This window comes from Aethalodelphis obliquidens, unplaced genomic scaffold (assembly GCF_003676395.1).
Source record: "Aethalodelphis obliquidens isolate GAN/ISIS:26980383/991018 unplaced genomic scaffold, ASM367639v1 scaffold36, whole genome shotgun sequence".
Taxonomy (NCBI): domain Eukaryota; kingdom Metazoa; phylum Chordata; class Mammalia; order Artiodactyla; family Delphinidae; genus Aethalodelphis; species Aethalodelphis obliquidens.
This window is the reverse complement of record NW_020837980.1, coordinates 10819564-10841522: the sequence shown is the minus strand read 5'-3', so window position 1 is coordinate 10841522 and position 21959 is coordinate 10819564. Positions and strand designations below refer to the sequence as shown.

The following is a 21959-nucleotide window of genomic DNA, read 5'->3' as shown; positions in this document are numbered from 1 at the left end:
AAAATTAAGAATTGCAACTAAAATAATACTTAGAGGAAAATTTATGGCTTTAGATATTTATTTTAGAAAAAATTAGGTCCAAAATCAAAGACCTAAGCTTCCACCTTAAAAGCTAAGGAAATAACAATGAACAAAATAAAAAGATGAGAGATAACTGTAAAAAGGCAATAAAATAGAAAATGAATAACTGAGAAAATGAACAAATCCAACAAGGTTGATTTTTTTGAAAAGATCAAGAAAATTCATAAGTCCCCAGCTAGGCTGATCAGGAAAACAACACAGATTTACCAATATTAGGAATAAAAGAAGAGTTACCCCTACATATCCTATGTACTTAAAAAGTATGATCAGGGAATATCCTGAACAACTTTTATGACAATAAATCCAAAAACTTGGATGAAATAGAAATTTTCTCTATATGTGGAATCTAAAAGGAAAAGATACAAATGAACTTATTTACAAAACAGAAACAGACTCATAGACTTAGAGAATGAACTTATGGTCACCAGGGAGGAAGGATGAGGGGGAGGGATAGTTAGGGAGTTTGGGACTGACATGTACACACTGCTATATTTAAGATGGATAATCAACAAGGACCTACTGTAAAGCACAGGGAACTCTGCTAAATATTATCTAACAACCTAAATGGGAAAAGAACTTGAAAAAGAATAGATACATGTATATGTATAACTGAATCACTTTGCTGTACCCCTGAACTATCAACTATCACAACATTGTTAATCAACTATACTCCAATATAAAATAAAAAGTTAAGAAAATAAAGATAACTTCCCTTGAATCTAAAAAAAAAAGTAAAATAAAAATAAGCTTGTGTAATTTCAGAAAACAAAGGAAAATTTCTCAAAAACTATAACTGCCAAAACTGCCATAAGAAGAAACAGATACTCTGAAGAGTCGATAATAAAGAAATAAATTTATAATTTAAAATCCCTCCTTAGTTAAAACTCCAGGTCCAGATGACTTCACTGGTGAATTCTACTGAACATTTAAGGAAGAAATGAAATTAATCTCACACAATGTCCTTCAGAAAACAGAGAAATAGAGAACATTTTCCAATTCATCTGTGTATCCCAGCATATAAAAGCCTGACAAAGCTATTGTGAGAAAAAAAAAAAAAAAAACCCAGACCAATATCCCTTACAATAAATGTAAAAAACCCTAACAAACTCTAGCAATATGTAGCGTGGATAACAAATCATGACAATGTATGGCTTAGCCCAGTATGCTCAATTACTTTATCATTTGAAAAACCAATCAATGTACATCAGCAGAAACAACAGAAATATAATTGCTACAAGTGATGCAGGAAGAAAAAGTCTTTCAATAAAATTCAACATTTATCATGACTAAAAAAAGAAACCCTTGAGAAAGCAAAGCTTTGCATAGAAAAAAACTTACTTGATAAGGTCTTATATAAAAAGCTTAGGGCTTCCCTGGTGGCGCAATGGTTGAGAGTCCACCTGCCAATGCAGGCGACACGGGTTCGTGCCCCGGTCCGGGAAGATCCCACATGCCGCGGAGCGGCTAGGCCTGTGAGCCATGGCCTCTGAGCCTGCGCTTCCGGAGCCTGTGCTCCGCAGTGGGAGAGGCCACAACAGTGAGAGGCCTGCGTACCGCAAAAAAAAAAAAAAAAAAAAAAAAAAGCCTATAATCAATTTTATAATTAAGTATGAAAGATTATATTCCCCTAACATCAGGAGCTAGATAAGGATTTCACTCTCACCATGTCTATTCTGCATCTTACTGGAGGTTCTACGTAGTGCAATATAGCAAGAAAAAGAAAAAAAAAGCATAAAGTTTGAAAAGAAACAAGTATAACTGTCTCTACTTTCAGATGGTATGTTTGTTTATATAGAAAATCCCAAAAAACTTACAGAGCAATAATGAAAAGTGATGAGTGAATTTCCAAGGTAGCAAGATACAAGGTCAATATAAAAAACCTGTTGTACTTTACACACTGGCAGAAACAATTGGAAAATAAAATTTTAAATACACTTCCATTTATAACAGCAGTGGTAAAACAAAAAAGCTAATAATAATTTTAACGAGACATGAAAGATCCCTACATCTCTATAAAATATTGCTACAGGAAATGAAAGGAGACCTAAAAAAGTAAAGAATGAATTGTGAGACTCAACATTTTTAAGATGTCAGTTCTCCCCCAAATTGTTCTGTACATTCAGGGCGATCCCTATCATAAGCTCCCCAAGGAATTTTTTTTTAAAGTAGGAACTGACGACCTGATTCTAACCCGTATATGGTAATAAAAAAGAACTAAAGTATCCAAAACAGCCTTGGGAGAAAAACAAAGAAAACAAGCTGTATGATCGTAATACATGACTTCAAGACCTCCAAAGCTACAGTAATCAAGACAGAATAGTGATGGCATAAAAATCCATGACTGTATCAAAGGAATGGAAAATATAGAGCCAAGAAATAGATCATACTTAAAGTCATTTGCTTTAATTTTTTCAAAGTTCCCCAAGAAATCCAATGAGAAACGGAAAGTCTATTCCACAAATGGTGCTCAAACACAGCTATATATTTGGAAAGAAAAGAACCTTGACACCAACCTCATATACCATACACACAACCAATTTTAACTGGATCACAGTCCTAAAAATAAAAACTGAAAGTATAAAGCTTCTTAAAAAACCCAGGAGAATATGAGGGAAACATATTTTGAAGGAAGGCAAAGACTTAAGACACAGAGAGCAATAACTATACACGAAAAAATAATAAATGATACTACATTAAAATTAAAATCTGTTCATCAAAAGACCCTGTTAAGTAAATGAGTTTGCAAGCCACAGACTGGGAGGGAAATATTCTCAAAACATGTGTCTGATGACATGCTAGTGTCTAGTATATACAAACTACTCCTACAACTCAATAATAAAAATGCAGTCCAATAAAAAGTGGGCAGGAGATATGAATATGCACTTCACAAAAATAACAAATGGCCAATAAACTCATCAAAAGTGTTCAACATCATTAGTCATCAGGGAAATGCAAATTAAAACCACAATGTGTTATTAGTACACACCCACCAGCATGGCTAAATGAGAAAATCAAGATCTTCAAACGGATGTGAAACAACTGGAATTCCCACACACTGTTAGTAAGCATGTAAAATAAACCACTTTGAGAAAAAATCTTGTGGTTTCTTACAAATATAAACATTTATGTACCTCCCCTATGACCCAGCAATTTCATTCCTAGGTATTTACCCAAAAGAAATAAAAACATACATTCACAAAAAACTTGTACATGCATGTTTATAGCAGCTTTTCTTCATGATAGCCAAAATCTGAAGACAGTCCAGGGGTCTACTGACAAGAGAATGGAAAAACTGTGGTATATTTATACAGTAGAATACAACCCAACAATCACAAGAACAAAATACTGATTGATATTACATTATGGGTGACCCTCCAAAAATCATGCTGAGAGAAAGAAGTCTTACACAGAAGAGTTTACACTGTATGATTCAATTTATGTGAAGTTCTAGAACAGGCAACTCTAATCCACGGTGAGAAAAAAATCGGTTAGATGTGCCTCTACAGAGATGAAAATGAGGATTGATTAGTAAGGGGCACAAGAAAATTTTCATGGATGATGACAGTGTTCTAGATCATGATAGGGTTATACAGGTGTATGCATTTAACAAATTAAGATTTCTGTACTTTGGTATGTAAATTTTATCTCACAAAAAGAAGTGCAAACAAATATTTAACTTTAGCTAATAATATGCATGCTGAAATAATCAGGGAGTGATGAATAGCAACGCCTGTGACTTACTTTAAAATGCATCAAAAAATTAAGATGAATTGATGGATGAATAGGGGAGTGGAAAGATGTAGATATTTGATAAAATAAATAGAAGAAAATGCATACTGAAGAATCTAGGTGGTAGAAAAATAAGTATTCATCTAATGCTTTCAACTTTCTGTATGTTTGGTGATGTTCGTAATATAATGTTGGGACAAAATTACTAGTTCTGGGTTCTTAACATGTGTGATTCTTCTAGGTCCAAATATTTCTCTCCTAAAATAAGAAGAAAGTTAGACTAGCTTTTAACCCTATAAGTCCTTCCAGAAATATGATCAAATTGTGCCCTTTGTCTTGTATCTACATAAAAATTTAGAGCCGGATTCTGACTGCATTTCCTTCAAAATATTATTAAATTGCACATTTCCTTTCTAATTACATCTTATAACTTTTATATCCACATCAGTTTTTCAGAAACTTAATGTCAAGAGTATTGAATTCCCAATGTTATTTGTATTTTTGCTGTTGCCTTTTTTTGGCATCTACATAAGATTTCCGTAATAATATCTGCCTACAATTTTATACCAAACGGCTTTCTATTAAGATAATTCTGGCTTGGACAAGCCTTTTAAATTAATATTGAACCCTGACAACTTGTTTTTATTTGATTACCTTTGCTGAATCATATAATGTGACGCAACACAGAATTAAATAATCAGCACGTATCACTTATTCATTTCAAATTTTAATATCCTCTGGATAAACAAATAAAATAATATTTGTGTGGTTTAATCATTCCTTTTCCTAACTGCTATATTCAGTAGTCAATGTCATTTTCATCAAATAACAATCAAACGAAATCCATGAACCTTAGAAAACTGTAAACATTTACTCACACAAAAACATACAACTCTGCCTACCATTTTAGAGGACACACAGTCCCCTGCAGCCCATGCATAATCCACGTTCTGTAACTTCACCTCAGCTTTCTATACAAAAGTGTACACCAAGGCATGCAAGGATGGATCACAGTATTACATGTAACTATTTGGAATGAGTTCTTTATTTCAGCATAAAGCAAAAAATAAAATTAGGAAAACTTTAGACAGCCTCTGATTTCCACAGGACAAGAAGGCAAGAGAGGCTTATAAAAAGTAATGTTAGGCAGGATGTAGATGTGAGGGGCTGTGCTTTGGGGGCAGCTGCTTCTCAGGAGAGTATAGTTTTCAGCATGCAGTGAACCACACTCCGCTGCAGAGAGGCCCCCGATGCCTCAAGAGCAACTCTAGGAAGAGTATGACATGCCCACAGCATCCATGAAAGACTTGGATCTTCGGAAAATGCCTCAGGCCTCCAAACCAGAGGCAGAAACACGCAGAACTAGCTGGTGTGACTTGCTCATCAGATGTCCTGAGGGGATAGAGTTTTCACAGCCTATAATAACTCAACTTACTTCATCTCCACGTTTAATGGGAGACTAAAGAAGAATTCTCATGCCTTCCAATCCCTACCCTCGCTGAGAGCATTTACTATGAGGAAAAAGAAAAACAAATAGCTCTTGGGGGAAAAAACAACAATTACAACACTTGGATCATACTTACCTAAAAGTAATTTAGGAAAATTTGATGTTTCAATATTATGATAATATACTATTGATGTTGTAGTGGCAACAAATCCCATCACGGCCGGCATGAAGAGGTGGAGATGTCGCGACTCGCGCCGTCTACAGAGAGCGGGACAGTATCAGTGTCTACAGCTGATGGTTCCAGACAGCGTCACATTTTGTTTCCAACTTTTTCATTAAAACGTTCTCTCAGCAATATTTAAAATACAGAATGAGGTATTTTATATACAGAATGCTACGAGAATATACAAGGAAGATTACATTGGGAGACATAATTCTGCTGAAAAGACTTACCCTCACATGGAGGGTTGGGTAAATACAGCTAAACAAGATGTTACAATGCTTACAACAAAAGCAAATGTATAACAATTCCTATACTGAAGGGCAGAACTGCTGAAATAATTTAACACCTGAAGCAAGTAAAAACAATCAGCTGAATATGAACTCTACTGTATGTTAAAGTACATTTATTCTTTTGATAGTTTTCCCAAACTTTATGGCCTTCAGTGGCTTCTCCATTTTCATTAATTCATTCAACACATATGTGTTTGCTGGTCCAGACACTATTAGATTGTGGGATGCAACAGTGAACAAGACAAGATATAGTGTCTGTGGTCACAGAGTCTACAGTCTATTGAGAAGAACAATAGGAAATAGGGAATTATAACACAGGTGAAGGGACTGGGAATGCATGCAAGGCTAGTGCCTGAGACAGAGAAAGCCTTGAGAAAGGAGTGACTTCTAAACTGAGACCTTAAGAAGAGGAATTGCTCCTTAGAGGAAGTAGAGGAAGACTGTTCCAGGAAGAGGGTCTAGATACGTCCAAGGGTACTACTACAAGCAATTCAGTGTGGCTGCAAGGACACAAGACTTCATTCTGAGGGCAATAAAGAGCTTCAGGTGGATTGGAAATATGCCAGGACAGATGTGCATGGTAGACAGCCCTCAAGTCCATTTGTATTAATAATACCATACAGTTAAACATTTACATTTTTTCAAATTATTGAAATATACTGGTACACAAATGGTATAGAGAAGGAAGTAAATAGTTCAAGAGTGAAGGAAAGAGGAAGATTTGGGAAGGTCATTTCAGAAAAGGTATAGTTGACAATGAGAATTGAAATATAAAAAGGAAGCCACTAGTCAGGAAAGCGGTGGAAGAGCACTTAACAAACAGGGAACAGAATGTGTAAAATTCCAAGTAGTTTAATGTTCTTTAAATAGTAAGTTTGAGATCAGTTGTATTATGAAAGACATTGTATGCCATGGTAAGGAGCTAAAATCTAATCTTGCAGAAAACAGAAATACTTTAACAGGAAAGTGGTAGAATAAGATTAGGGTTTTAGAGACAGATCAATCTGGTAGTAGTGCGGATGATGGAGTTGGTAGGTACTGTGTGTGTCTGAGGTGAAGAGAGAGACACAGAAGGAAAGTAGTTAGTAAACTATGGTGAGAGGCCAGGTGAGAGATGATGAAAGCCTGAGTTGAGCTTTGCCAGCAGTAACATGAAGGAGATAATACAGTCTTTTGACAGTCTTTTTCTCCCTTCTCTTTGGACCACAGTAAGCCTTAGAAGAGTCACTTTTGGAGCAGGGTAACTTAGAGGTTAGAGGGATGAGACCTTTACATGGAGAAGTAATTTGCATGTATGAGTTAGGAAGGTGTTTTGCAGGTATGTTACAGGCTTACTTTAAACCATTTCACTTATGTTCCTAAGTAACTGTAATTTAATGTTGGTAGGATAGCAAATTATGAATAGCTTTAATTGTATGTTTAAAGTCATATGTTCACTTGGAAAAGACTGTCAAAATGAACAGGACTTAGCGTTAGGGTATGAGTGTGACGGTGATGGAGATGTAGAGAACAATTCTCAGGGGGCTTGGGCAGATGGTGATAAGATTTTAAGAGGAAGAGCCCATTGGAGAGAGGAATGTGTGGATTGTGAAGGTGTCTAATAAACACGCAAAAGAAGATGCCTAAAAGGCAAGTGTATGTGGAGATCTGGAACATAATCAGGGACATTTGGAGTTATTAATACAAAGAGGGTAATGAAAATGTGATAGTACTATGATAGTGTAAGAGCTGGCTTAAAAACCACCCACCTCCTCCCAGAAACAGTTCAAATAATCAAAGAGAAAAAGTAGGAAATAAATAGTTCATCGTTACAGAAATTAAGAAATGCTTCTAATACTCTTTAATTATTGAAGCAAAGAAAGAATCAGAAGGTCACTTAATATTTAGAAAATTTAAAAATGAGCACACTACCCATCAAGGCCTATGAAATGTGGTCAAAACCATACCCAGAAGAAAATTATAATCTTAAACATATTCAATAAGAAATTATTATAATAAATAAATTAAGTAGTCAATTCAAGAAGTTAGAAAAAGAATAACAAACAGTAAGGGAGGCAACAATAAAGGATTAATAAAGATAGCAGAAGCTACAGGAAGGGTTATATTTACTTTATTTCTTTATTAGGAATTTAATATGTTTCTTAACCATACTAGTATTTTTATTAAGATTTCTATCACATTGTAACTGTTCTACTTACAATGTAGTATAGTTTTTGAGTGTCCCAAAACCCTATTCTTTCCTTTAACCTCTATTATTTTTAGAGAAAAATTTGCAGACTTAAGTGTTTTGGTAGAAGCATAAATATCCCATTATAGCAGAAAATCTTTAGTCAGAAAGTTAGAGAGAAAACCAAAAACTATATAGCACAGAAAACAAAAGAACAATTTCAAAAAAAGAGAAAATGATAGAAATGAAAACCTAAATGAAAACACAATAATAGTGAAGATTTTAATTTACACTTTTCGAATTTGATGGATTAAATAATATAAAAATAATGAACACACAGGACTGTAGCAATACAATGAGTAAACTCAATAAAATTTTGTCTCCTATAAAGAATATATATTATTTCTTAATACTCATTAATTACTTATAAAATGATGGAATATTTGACTATAATGAAGATGTTAATGTCCCAGAAGGTATTCATTTAATAAATTACATGCTCTAATAATAAACCAATCAAATCAGATTAAAGAGCAAACTGAAAATGATTCCTAGACCTAGGAGAGTATCTCCACCAGAATCACAAATTATTTAGATAGAAATAAAAAAGAGAATACTTCTTAGGAAAACCAGTGCAAAACAAGATGTTTCAAAAGAAAAATTAAGAGCTTTAATATTTGTATTACTAAAAAGGAAAATCAAATATTCAATCAGGAAAGCCTGTGCATTGTTTCACTAATTATAATGGACATTTGTGATATTTTAGGTAAAAAACAGTTCTTAAAATTTTGTTAAAAAAAAAAAAGAAAGAAGGAAACAAGGCATGATCAGAGGTGTCAAATATAATAAGTATGTTAAAGAGGAAAAGATGTCCATGAAGGCATCATTAATGTTCTCTGGGATACTTGTAGAAGCAGTTTCCGGAATAGGACAAGGCATGAGAGAAAGCAAACAAAATCTTTGGGTTTAGAAGTAACTGGAAGATGTCTTTTGGAGAGTCCTGGATGAAAAGGGGAAGGAGAAGAGTCTGCAGCAAAAGAATGGGAGAGGGTAGCACAAGATCAAAGGTGTATTTCTGCTTGTTTTTAGCATGGGTCTCTTATATCACTACGGCTATAAAAAAAGTTTCCGTCGTTAGCACATGTCCTCATTGTTAGCTCAGCCTCTGTCCTAAGTCTCTGACTGAATCTACACATCAACCATGAGGCTGGAAAGGAGGACTCATCCTTGTCCACGCAATGTCAAGCTTTTAGGACACATGGGACTTCCACTATATACAAGCACATAAAAACATGGAGAGTTAGCCTATATGTTAAGGGAATAAAAAAATGAAGACTAGAATTGGATATGCTGATAAAATATAATACAAAAATGCCAAAGAGTTGTAAGCAATTCTCAATAACAGCCAATAAGCTTCTAAATGCTTGGAGAGGCGACATATCTTAGGGTCTCTGATTTTCCTTTCAATCAGAAACTAACATGTGCACATATATGCAAAGAACTGTCATAAAACATTACAAAATAGATGGCTCCATGACAAAATTCTTGAAGTTTCATTCCTTGTTAACTGCGACAGAAAAACGTAAACCTCAGGAGAGGTTCTTATTCGATAAGAGGAAAACGATTTTCAAAACTTTCTGTTTTAGACTTTAAAGATCTTTTCATATCAATTCTCCAATGAAAGATATACCATTTAGTGTAATTTTGTAATCGAAATTTTCCTATTACTTGAGTTTATTTTCTGTTACTATGTGATAAAAATATTTCTCCCACATTATGTTCAAGTTCAATAGAATTCATTACATTCTAACTGCCCAATACAAACTTCTTCTTTTATAAGAATGACAAAATTCCTTCAAAAATAGGGGATTCATGACAAATCCTGATTTTGAAATAGTTATGTGCTTTGCCTCAATTTGTAGCTGTATCCTCACTGGTTCTCAGACTCCTTTAATGCCTGCCTCATCTATCTTTCCTATTTTACAAAGTAAATTGAAATATCTGAGAACTGGGTATATATATTTATACATAAATATATAACCATTGGAGCTACATGTTAAAATAGACAATCTTTCTTGCTATTTATATCTATTTTGAAAGATAAGGTAAACGCCAAAATGTTTAAAAAGAGAGAATTTTCTGCCAGGGCTTTGTAGACAAAGGAGTGAAGAAACAGAAAGCACAGCAATGAGCACAAGCCCCAGAGATCCGAACTTGTATTATCAGAGAAAGGATGCAGCACCACAAAAATACAGACAACATACATGTTGATCGTATAAAACGGGTGGCAGCTGTGGCACCTAATAAGTTATAACCAAACAGTTAAGGCTGACTTGGTACGTTACACTCTTAACTGCTGTCCATAGCAACGTACCCACTAGGATTGTATAATCCCATTAACTAAGTGCAGTCACTTACGAATCTGAAACGATGCCTTCTGCTATTTCACACACATGCACAAATAGGAGGGCAAACGTAAGAATCCATCTCAGGTTGTGTCCAGGAAAATGAAGCCACGTATTGTGATGAATTTGTACTTTTGAGCTTTGACTCCCCCACCCTGAAAAAGGTAAAGAGATAAACAAAGGATCAATTAGAATCATGGAAATAATTTACATTGTGGTATGCTGGGTGGCAGTGGGGTCCTGAAACCTTATTCCTTTCTAGGATAGCAATAGAAATCCTGGGCTATTTTCATTATGTTAAAAAAAAAAAAAGAACAACTTCAATTAATGTTTCCAACACTGTCTAGGTTAACACGTTAACATTTGTTGCCTTGCTTAGGAATAACAAACTCTGGATGACAACCTGGTTATCTCATGCTCATTAAGCTCTTACTGACAGGTCTCTGATTCACTCCAAAGAAAAATAAATTAATGATGATATTAATAAAAGCTATTTGGAGTCTCAAATCTTTCAAAAGATGGGATCTGTGGGAGGACTGACCGAAAAAAAAACCCCATACTTGGTGATGAAATATAGGACCCACTGGTTGAGTCAACTCTTAATCATATGCATATCATGCAAGAAAAATGATAACCTATGACCCGGCCAGCACTATTCAGCAGTGCTAGTGGTATTTTCTCAAAGAAAGCTAAAGTGTTGTTGATTGACAAGCTTGTAAGGAGGCTCAGGAACATTATAGGTTCACCCTTAGTTGCTCACTGAAGAAAAGAACTAGTTACCAGATTACGTTTTAGTAAAAATTTTGATGGTTTCCCCTCAAAAACACAGAGTAATGTCAACTCATATATGAGGTGCTAAGAAAGGACCCCACTCTTGTCTCTTTTGTCACCGTCATTTTCTCAATTTTTTGACTATAGAGAAACCCCACATACTTCAAGAATGAATGGGGTTGTGCACTAAAAGTACTGAAGGAAGAAATTTCTGTATTTCTGGACAAAAGGGATCCCTAAAGCAGTCTTTGAAAAGAATACTAATTCATATCTTAGTTGTTCATTATTTGAAAATTAGTTACATTTCACATATTCTACTAGAATTTATGCTGTAAATTCCTGCAGGTAAACTCTGTCTTTTTTTGCAACATTGCCATTTTCCTTATGCCTGATACTTCTTTGAGATTTATTTATGATTTCTCACTAACTCAAGTAGCCAGTGTTATGGATCAGTAGTCTGCATTTTTCTCCACCATTTCCCTTTGACAATGTTAATTCCAATTCCACTTGATTCAAATACCCTTTTGCCAGCCACTGTGTTCCCTGCTAGAGATGCAAACAGGACTGTAATAATAATTGCTCTCAATAAGTTAACTGGATGTCAAAAAGGAATTATTAACTGTAAAATTGCAATAAAAAACAATGTTCTACTTTTGGCCAAAAGGCATTCTTAATGTCCTACAAATGCCACCACACATACAACAAGAAGTCCTGGTCCCAATATATTTAATGTCTATGCATTTGTTTGACATGAATAACTATGTACCAAGAGTTATGTTGGCCTCTGCATAATATATGTCATATAACAGAAATCCTTTGGTCACTGTTAGAATGCTAGGTGCATAGTAATCCCTCAGTTAAGACTTGTACAATGAAGAAATAAAAGCTTACAAATTATTTTTAAACATTCCTTTAAAGCCGATCCTTAAATTATGCTTGCTTGCTTTTTTTTTTTTTTTTTTTTTTTTTTTTTTTTTGCGGTAGGTACGCGGGCCTCACTGTTGCGGCTTCTCCCGTTGCAGAGCACAGGCTCCGGACGCGCAGGCTCAGCGGCCATGGCTCACGGGCCCAGCCTCTCCGCGGCATGTGGGATCTTCCCGGACCGGGGCACAAACCCGCGTCCCCTGCATCAGCAGGCGGACTCTCAACCACTGAGCCATCAGGGAAGCCCCTATGCTTGCTTTCTTAACAGAACAGTCTGATTGTTTTCTCATTTATTTTTATGAGCAAAATCATGCATGGGAATATTAAGCACCAAATTCAAAATAGTGGTTACCTCTTTTGAAAGGACAGGAACATAGGGTGCAGGAAGAGTAAGAGGATAAGGACATGGTATTCATACTTTTAGATTCCTTACAGTGAGGGTGGTAAAGTCAATAAATGTTTATTACATTAATCTCTGTCATTTTTATACATGAAAAATATTTTATAATTTTAGAAGGTCTATTTTGGTTGTTTTGGAAAAGTTATACAAATTATACATAATCGCTCTAAATAACTGTATTTTGTGTGGATATATATATGTAAACTACAAAATAATAGGGAAAACTATATTTTTACCTTCTTCCTAAATAGTTTGCACATGTACTCTTTCTACCTGAAACACACCCTATTTTTTACTTGCACGCTCTGTATCTTTCAAGTCCCCAAACATGTCACTCCATGCATTGTCCCCACCAGCCCCAAAGAGAGTTAGTTGCTCTGGTAGGCAAACGCCCAGGATAATTTGTTCCTGTATCTGTAAATGCGCTTACAAGGTGGTGTTGGCATTTCTCTTCACTTTCTGACACACTTGTTTCACTGGAACATTCCTGTGAATATTCCAGGCAAGTACTGTGTTTTACCCATTTTTCATTCTCTTCACCTAGCACAAAGCAAGCACTCACCAAATACTTTTGATCTATCTCATATAATTCTCTTTTCCTCTTTTTAAAAAACTGCTGCTACTTGAAGTCCATTTCTAAGAAGGCATGTGACTTCTACTTTATCTATAGAATATCAAACGCCAAAAACATAAGTAATTGGAAAACGAAATACTTGCTTGTTCTTTTCCCACAGACTTACACGCTAGTTCTCGTGCTGGAGAAATTACATCAACATTATACCAAATCTCAGCCATTAACAAGACTCTTCTTATAAATGCTAGGTGATGAACTGTAGCACAGTAGGTTACTTACCAATAAACAATATTGGAAAAGTGATAAACAACAGGAAGACGTGAGGGACCAGGTTGAGGGCATCCACAAAACAGGGATTTTGCAACACACCATCATAGATATTATATGAAGAAATATTGTTACCACAGAATGAAAGGCTCATTTCTTCTTATATAGTTTACTCTAAAAGGGAGAGAAAGGAGGAAAAGCCTCTTATTATGAAATTCTCCTTCATTAAATTATAGACTTAAAGAGGTGTTATATCATAAAATTAACCCCCTTTATCTTTGCAGTTGAGGAAATAGAAAACTCTATGCCAAAGTTATTCAAGATTTACTTATAAAGGTCTTATACCTTCCATAAGATCCACTTTTCAATAGGTTTTTTATCCAGATTAAAATATTCCATTTTAACTTGGAAAATACATAATAATTGATATCTACCAATAGTGGTAGCTCAAAGGAGTGTTTGTCTAAATAATCAAAAACCAAAAATGGTTGTTTATCAAGAAAAAGGGGGAAAAACGAAACTGACTGGAAAGTCAAAATGGTGTAATATCAAATCCTTTCCCATGGTTATTCCTTGAAAATGCTTTCACAACTTCAGCTGGACACAATTTACTGCAACATTTCATCCATTGCAGGAAATAGTAATACAAAGAGACCAACTGGGAGGCAACCAGCACACAGCCTTTTTCTGAACAATAGAAAAATCAAGTGTTTAAGACTAATTAAATATAATTCAAGTGACAAGTTAATGAAACTACTCAGGTCAAAGGGTCACAGCCTATTCTTACATGAAATGCATCCTACTCAAGTTTTGAAACAAAGGATGCCTTTTTATTGGAAAGCTCTATTCCATTAGAGGAGAAGTGGACAAGCTTAGAGAAGAAACAGAGGTCAAGATGACACACGGTTTTCTTAGCCATTGTTGGGATTCTGGCTTCTACTCTGAATGAAATGGAGCCACTGAGAGGGTGGAGATCAGAGGAGTGACAAGCTCTGACTTACAACATTTTCAATGAATTCTTACTGCTGTGCCGAAACATGGTCTAAGAGCGAGGGTCTATTTCATCAAATGTGAAATGCCAGCAAGACTTTTAGCATTCGGAAAATTTCTTTTATGTCTACTATTTATTTAACACCTACTAAATTCTGGGAACTTTGCATACATTATTTAAGCCCTCAGAACAATGAAGCAACGTTTGTGGAGCTCTTCATATTTTAGAGGATGCTATTGGTGTTCAGAGAGGTTCAATAACTTGCCAACCAGTAGAGTAGCCAGAATCCACAGACACGTGTCTGACTATAAACTATGTTCATCCCACTCCATCACATAGCTTCCAACCTATTTTTTTAAAGCAATCTCTTATCTATTCATATTAAAATAAGCAGCAGTTTAAGCTTTCAACCTCACTGGACTTTGTTTCTTTTCCATAATTATGTCACCTTGGATTCTGAGTTAGGTTATTCAAGCTTGGCAAAGGTTTAGATAACTAAAATAGTACCTTTTCTCTCTTCCCTTTCATTGATAATTGATTTAGTAATGGTCACGAATCATATTTTTTCCTAGAAAAAAACAAAATGTGTTATACAGAAAAGACTGGCAACAGTAGGCAAACTATTGGAGAAATCAAATTTTAAACAAAAATTTTACAAAACATATGAATAGAACAACTAGTTAGAAAGTCTGTGTATTAACAGTCTGTAAGTGGTCATATGGAATTCCTCTCATATTATTTCTGGTAACACTTTTTTTTCTTATGTTCTCTAGTCAAGACCTTTTTTCATCTTTTCCAAAAAAATGTTATATTTTTTTAAAAACTCAAGATGAAGTTATATACTTGCCAAATCCTTACCAACTGTTAAGGTTCTAAGCTAGATAAGGGAATTTTTAAAAGGACTTGAGATTTTTAAACTAGCAGTAAAAAGGAAGTTCTGAGTTTATAATTGTATGTTAGATGTATTTCTGGTAAAAATGAAGAAAACAGAAACTGAAAAATAATAGCTTGTAATGGAATTTTTAAGACTACATCCTTTACTTAATAGAAGTGATAAAAGGAAACTTTAAGTTCTCTTAATTGAAAGACATGTATAAACTGTTTCCTAGAACAAACCGGAAAATAATTTTTACTTTAGCTAGGTTTATAATCTTATCAAAAGTTATAGTATTCCAATTGGCTACATTTATAAACCTTGATATTTCATCATGATCACTGAGCCAGATGCTAAAATAGAATCTGAATTTGCAAAACATCTATATACTTCATTAACATAAGCACTGCCTGCCTGGTATTTAATCAATCCTGAAACCTACCAATTAAGTAATCTTTGGATATGTAACTGTGGAAAGAAAACATCAGAAAAGTACAACAACTTGAAAAAGTCAAAGAATATTTTTAGCCATGCACTTGATGTCTGGGACTTTAGGCCATTAATTAATTAAGTGTAAAAATACTTCTTGACGCTGACCATGCACTGGGCACTAGGAGTTCAGCAGTGCACATAACAGCAACAGTCCCTGTGGTCCTAGGCTATATAAATCAGACTAGATGTATCCCAAACATTCTTGGTATAATGTAAAGGTTATGATCCAAAAGACAGGGAAATATACAATGACATAATGGCACTAAAATGCATACTTCATACTGGTAAAGTAAAAACTTTAGAATGATGTTTTTCTACCATCATCTTAACCTCACATTTCCCCTTGGCTCCCAGCCTGTTCACTGTCTCTCTCTGCATGCCTCCTTTTTTGCTTTTTCTTCTGCCTCTTCCTCTATCCTTTTCCCCATACCCCTTAGCCTTCTCCTCCCCAACACCCAGCCTGTATGCAGCACATTCTAATAACCAGCCCTTACTACAACCCAACATGGACAAAAAGAGGGAAAAAGTAAACTTATTGCAGATCTGTTGACATTGTTTGTGTGCACCTGAGGCGTTTTATTCAATCAGGATTTTTCAACTAATTCTTAAATCTCCAATTGTCATTCAGGGTTTCCCTCCCAGGACCCAAGTTAAGTTGGGAATGCTTTGGGAAGGGTATAAATTGCTGCTCTTGCTGGATAAATGCTGTCACATGACACCTACAGCCCCACCCCTTCTGGAGCTGTCTAGTTCAGCCAACACTGAGAGGCCCCAGCATCCAGGGGGAGGGAGAGGGAAGGAGGCCAGAAAGGAAGATATGACATTTTTCTCCCCACAAGCATTAACCCACAGAAAGATGTTCAACTGTTTATGATAGCTGATAGGGTTGGAGAATTTGACTGAATGAACTTTAAAGACAAACACCAAAAGTGAAACTTCAATTCTAGGGACCGTCTGTAGAGTAGAAAACGTAAAACAAAAATATTCCTTGATGACCACACTTATGATTTCATGGCAAGAATACTACCCTCAGTATTCTTATGCCTTGAAATATATTGGGTGAAGTTCCACACCCTCAGGATTTATAACATTTGGATTCAGTTGATGAATATAAAGTAAATAAGTGAAAACTAGCACTCTTTTCTGTTCACCCAGCAGACAGTGTCAGTTCTGATGGGACAGCAATCCCAGAGAATTTAACATGCTGGAAACACCTGAAGAAAACATGCTAAATGCAATATAAAAAGCTTGCATTCTCACACACAAAATAACTCATTCTTCAGTTATTCAGAGATTAACCAAATTATGATGTGAGACACAAACACAACATTTTAAAGAACTTACTCAAGGCTTTATCATCACCTAGGGTATGCTCAGGATCAGATCACTTAGGAAAACAAATGTAATTAAGTTATTTGAAGTTATTCAGTCCATGGTTCATAAAATACGAAGTAAAAGACATCTGTCTGTCTATCTATGTATGAATGACAGATCCAAGTAGAAAATCACAAGCAAAAAAGTCCCGACTTCTGATTTAATGCCTGAGCTGAAGCACCCATCGAAGTTCTACTGCATACCAAAGGAAATGTTGGAACAACTCAGCAGATAAGATTTCTTAAACAGACACTCCAGTGATTCTTTTTTTTTTTTTTAAATCCCACACTGGACAAATAAAGCAACAAATAAATACCTTGGGCAATCGCTTGATGCTGCTTCAAACCCCTACTGGCGCACTTGCACTACCTTCGGAACACCGGCTTCCTACACTGTCTTAAGTGTAAATTTAAAAGCAGGACGCAGAACTCCTATAAATCAAAGAGGAACACAAATTAAAGCAGATGGAAAGTTACCTCATGAACAAGACGGAAATGTCTGAGAGGGAAAAAAAAAAATGTAATAACTCCTTTCACTACATCCAGTTGGTTTAAGCAGGAGCCGACCAGAGTTTTCTAAGTAAAGCTGGAAACCTGATCTCCACGCCCTCTCTTTCCCGGCTGGGGCCCGGTCCCTTCATCCTAGAAATAGCGACGGCGAAGGCGAAGCGCCGCGAGAGTGCGCGGGAGCCGTCTGGTTGCCGAAAGATTAGAGCAAAATCGACAGCTGAGAGTTTTCTGTAAAATTCTGAAACGCTATTTATGTAGAAGACACGGACTCACTTGCTCCGAAGGCAGCGTTTCCTCCCCTGGCCGAAGCACGCCGGGCGCCGAGCGGATTATTTTTAGGGTAGTGGGAGATCAGCTGCTGCCTCCTATCGAGTTTCTCAACTGCACAAACTGCTCTGGGCTGGGGCGGACGCGGCGACTCCGAGGCAGGAAACTGGGAAGAAGCCCCGAGCGAACGCCGCGCCTGGGACTGGAGACCCTCCCCACCCCCGCTCGGCCCAGCTTTCCGCCGCGGAGCGGCAAACTTGGGGCGCGCGAGACAAGGATTTTAAGTAATGTGCGTCTCCCCAATTCATTAGACGCCTAAATTTAACAATCTACGATTCCGTTATCCCCAGAGTCGAGTTTCCCAACGTTAAAACACGCAAGGTCACTTGCACTTGTAATTTTTTTTTACCCCAGGCTCTGTATGCGCCCTTGTATTAACCACATAAAGAAGCGGATTTGGGGGTTTCACCATTTTCCCCCTGAGCGGACCGGGGAAAGGAAGGGCTCATTCCACACGGAGGAAACGGCTGCCAGGCTGTATCCTTGCGTGGGAATGTCTCGCTTGAGCAACGCAAGCTCAAGCCGAATAATCGCCCCAGTGCCCCGGGAAACCTGGTGACTCCTCTGGACCAGTCGCCGCGCTCCCGAAGGGCGACCTTTAACCCTTGCCCCCCGAAAGTGGGGCTTTGGCTTCCCACGGGTTTACAATCAGTTCCCCTCACGCTTGTTCCCGACCAGAGAGATCATTAAGTCTCAAGGAGATAACGTGTTTAAAATACACACACGCCACAAGAACTCCCCAACCCGGACGCAAGCAGTAAATTTTGCCCCGGGCAACCCTCTGTAATTAACACTTGTTTTTATCAGGGGTCAGTCAACGTGAAATAACCATTGTTTTCGTCAACTGTCCTGATCTGAGAAAGGATGGTCAGCGCAGAGGGCTGGTGCCTCCGAGGCTCTGTGCGCGACCCCCGAGGAGCACCACTCCAGGCCCGCGGGCAGCCGGAGCTGGTCCCCAGACCCCAATCCCAAACCCCGGCGGCCGCTCCGACTCTGGGTCGAGCCGCCCCTCGCCCTGCCAGCCCCGGGCTTTCCCGGCGGGCGCCTCCCTCTCGGAAGGTCGCTGCTTTCCCGGGTGAGGCCCGGCCTCCTCGGCCAGCGACTGAAGCCGGGAGTCGCGGCCGCTAGGGGTCTGCGGGGCCTCGTGGGGTGGCACCGGGAGGGTCCCGGAGACTCTGGGCCCGCGTACTTTGAAAACGTGGCTACTGCACCCTGGAGCTGTTTGTCGCGACGCAGGCGCAGGTAGAAAGCGCGCTTCCAGGATGGGGGTGCCGGGACTGTGGCCTGAACCGTGGCGACCCCGTGAGCAAGCCAGAAGGGAGACCAGAGGCTCCCAGCGCGTCTAGGAAGAGAGAACTGGAAATAAGGGGTGCAGATAATCCCCAGATACAGACTCTTGAGTGTGACCACACAAAGTCAAGTTGACTTTGAGATTTCATATATATATAGATAGATATATAAGATATATATATCTAACAAATATTTATATTTCTTAGATATGTATAGCTAACAAAGATATATATATATAACAAATAAGGTCATTTGTTACGATTAAAAGTCATGCTTTAAAAAAATTTTTTCTTAAGTCAAACTTTGGGAAGTATGGAAAAGTATAAGGGTGACCAATATAAGCCCTCAAACTTATAAAACTACTGAAAACATTTAGTTATATTTTAACAAAAACAAAACAAGTGTAGTGTTAAAAAGCATGGATCCAGGAGCCAGCCTGCTGTCAAATCCCGATACCCTACTAGTTAGCTCAGAGACTTGGGACAAATTGTTTAATCCCTCTATCAATTTCTTCACATATTCAATGGGACGAATAAAAAAATGCATGCTTCAAGGCTTTATGTGAGGATAAATGAGGTAATCCCTTTAAAGCTCCGAGAGAGTGCCTGCCCCTTCAATAAAAGCTAAAACGTATGCTATTGTGATTATGTTTTCTATGCATATTTTATATTATTGGCAGCTGCAAAATAATTTGTCTCCTCACAGTATCTTTTAAAACAATTATTTTCTGATGGCATTTTAAAATCGTTGTAGAAATACTTTTAAATGGCTGCATCATGTTTCGTTTTGTGTCTATACCATAATTTTAAATCCATTTTCTTATTGTTCGTCAGAAAGCTGCCAGATTTTCACTACCATGGTTAATACTATGATGAACTTATTAATAAAAGTTTTTTTTTTTTGTAGCAGATAGTTTCTTTAAGATACATTCTCAGAAAAGTAATTACAGGATCAAAAGTAGTAAATATTTTTAAAGCTGTAGATACAGAATGCATAACTACCTTTAGTTTGTGTAAACTCTCTCCAAACTCTACGAGATGACTTATTACACTTACACCCAAACCAGCAATGAATCTTCTTAACGTTTTTAAAAATCTTGTAATTTCACACATAACATGTTATTAACATCCAACGTTTTGCAAATGTTCATAAACTTTTGTATTCCTTCTATCAGGATCAGCTTGTTCACATACTTGTTCATCTAATGGGTTTTAATGAAGTTCCTATCATTTGCATGAACTTATAATAAGAGAGGGATATTAATCCTGTTTCATATATAGGACTAATATTTTTCCAATTTGTCATTGAAAAATGATGGTGGTTCTACCTTTACAGAAAATAAAAATAATTGTTTTTATACATTCTATACAGATTTATTAGAGCACACACCATGTGCTAGATCATGTGCACACGGAGGTCCATCGTGAGTCCGACCTGCAGGGTCTTTGCTTTCCTGGTGCTTCTTCCTAAAGGAAAGTTTACTTTGGCAAATCTGGTGCTTTTTACCACTGCGTTGTATTCCAGTGCTTTAGTTAATAAATATTGACCTTCATTTTTATTTTTTCAAGGTTTTTTAAGCTTTGATTCCGGAATTTTTGGGGGCAAAAGCCATGGGATAAGAACCTAAATTCATATTTTATTTGTTACACCAACACCATTTACTGAATAATCTTTTTCCTTTGCCCTGATGTGTTATGCGACCTTTGTCATATATATACATATATATATATATATATAAAAAATTATTTTATAATAAGATCTGTTTCTGAGCTACTTGTTCTGTTCAATTAATCTGTTTTTCAGTTTTTTCTATTACTATGATCAGATGGATATAATTATTATAGCTTTAAAGTATATTTTAACTGTGGTAGTGCCAGTCCTCTGTTTACTCTTTTCAAAATTTTCTTAGCTACTCTCTTTTGGAGATTTTATTGGAGTTTCGTTAAATCTAGGAATTAATTTATAAAGAAATGTCATGTTTTTAGTGTTCTGTCTTTTCCATTTAACTCTTCTTTTTATCTTGATATTAAATTTATATAGTTCTGTACATTTCTTGTAATGATTGGTCACACACATTCTACATATTTGTTTTCATATTTTATACTGCTATTAAGAATACGCTATTTTTTATGTTTTCAAGCTGATTATATATTTATCTTATATCCAGCCACTTTATTAAACTTTCTCAATAATCCCAGTATTGTTTTGCCATATCACCTTGACTTTCCAGAAAATATGACTTTTATCTACAGATAGTGGTATACTTGTGTTATGCACTGCATGTTTGTGTCCCCCCCCACTCCATCTTACATGTTGAAACTCTAACCCTCAATGGCATTAGGAGGTGGGGCCTTTGGGAGGTAATTTGATTTAGATGATATCATGAAGGTGGAGCTCCCATGATGGGATTCATGTCCTTATAAGAAGAGAAAGAGATAGAGCTTGCTTTCTCTGCTCTCTACCATGTGAGGACACACCAAGAAGGCAGATAGCTGCAAACCAGAGAGTGAGCTCTCACCAAGAACCAAATCTGCCGGTGCCTTGATGTTGGACTTCTTAGCCTCCACAACGGTAAGAGATAAGTGTTTGTTGTTTAAGCCTCCCAATCCATGGTAATTTGTTACAGCAGCCCAAAGTGACTAAGCCAACTTGTTTCCCTCTCTCAAATACTTACAGCTTAATTGTATTTTGTCTCTAATTTTATCAATTCTTAATTCCAGAACAGTGTTAACATTAGAAGACAAAACATTTTTGTTTTCATTAGAAATATATACAATATATTTTCAAATCAACTTTGTTAAATATAATTTTCATAAAATAAAAA

The 21959-nt window shown here is 36.6% G+C and overlaps 1 protein-coding gene across 1 annotated transcript in view; it reads right to left on the bottom strand.

The window, feature by feature from the left end:
* The window catches only part of ABCC9 (ATP binding cassette subfamily C member 9), a 153974-nt gene extending 135695 nt beyond the window's left edge, over window positions 1-18279 (bottom strand). Inside the window, exons 1-6 of the mRNA XM_027129448.1 lie at window positions 17792-18279; window positions 17326-17440; window positions 14777-14837; window positions 13291-13452; window positions 10356-10497; window positions 5394-5515 (exon numbers count right to left, since the gene is read on the bottom strand). Of these exons, the coding sequence (XP_026985249.1) occupies window positions 5394-5515; window positions 10356-10497; window positions 13291-13432 (406 nt within the window). The 5' untranslated portion in view covers window positions 13433-13452; window positions 14777-14837; window positions 17326-17440; window positions 17792-18279. The remainder of the gene's footprint in view (window positions 1-5393; window positions 5516-10355; window positions 10498-13290; window positions 13453-14776; window positions 14838-17325; window positions 17441-17791) is intronic.
* Window positions 18280-21959: the final 3680 nt, after the last annotated feature.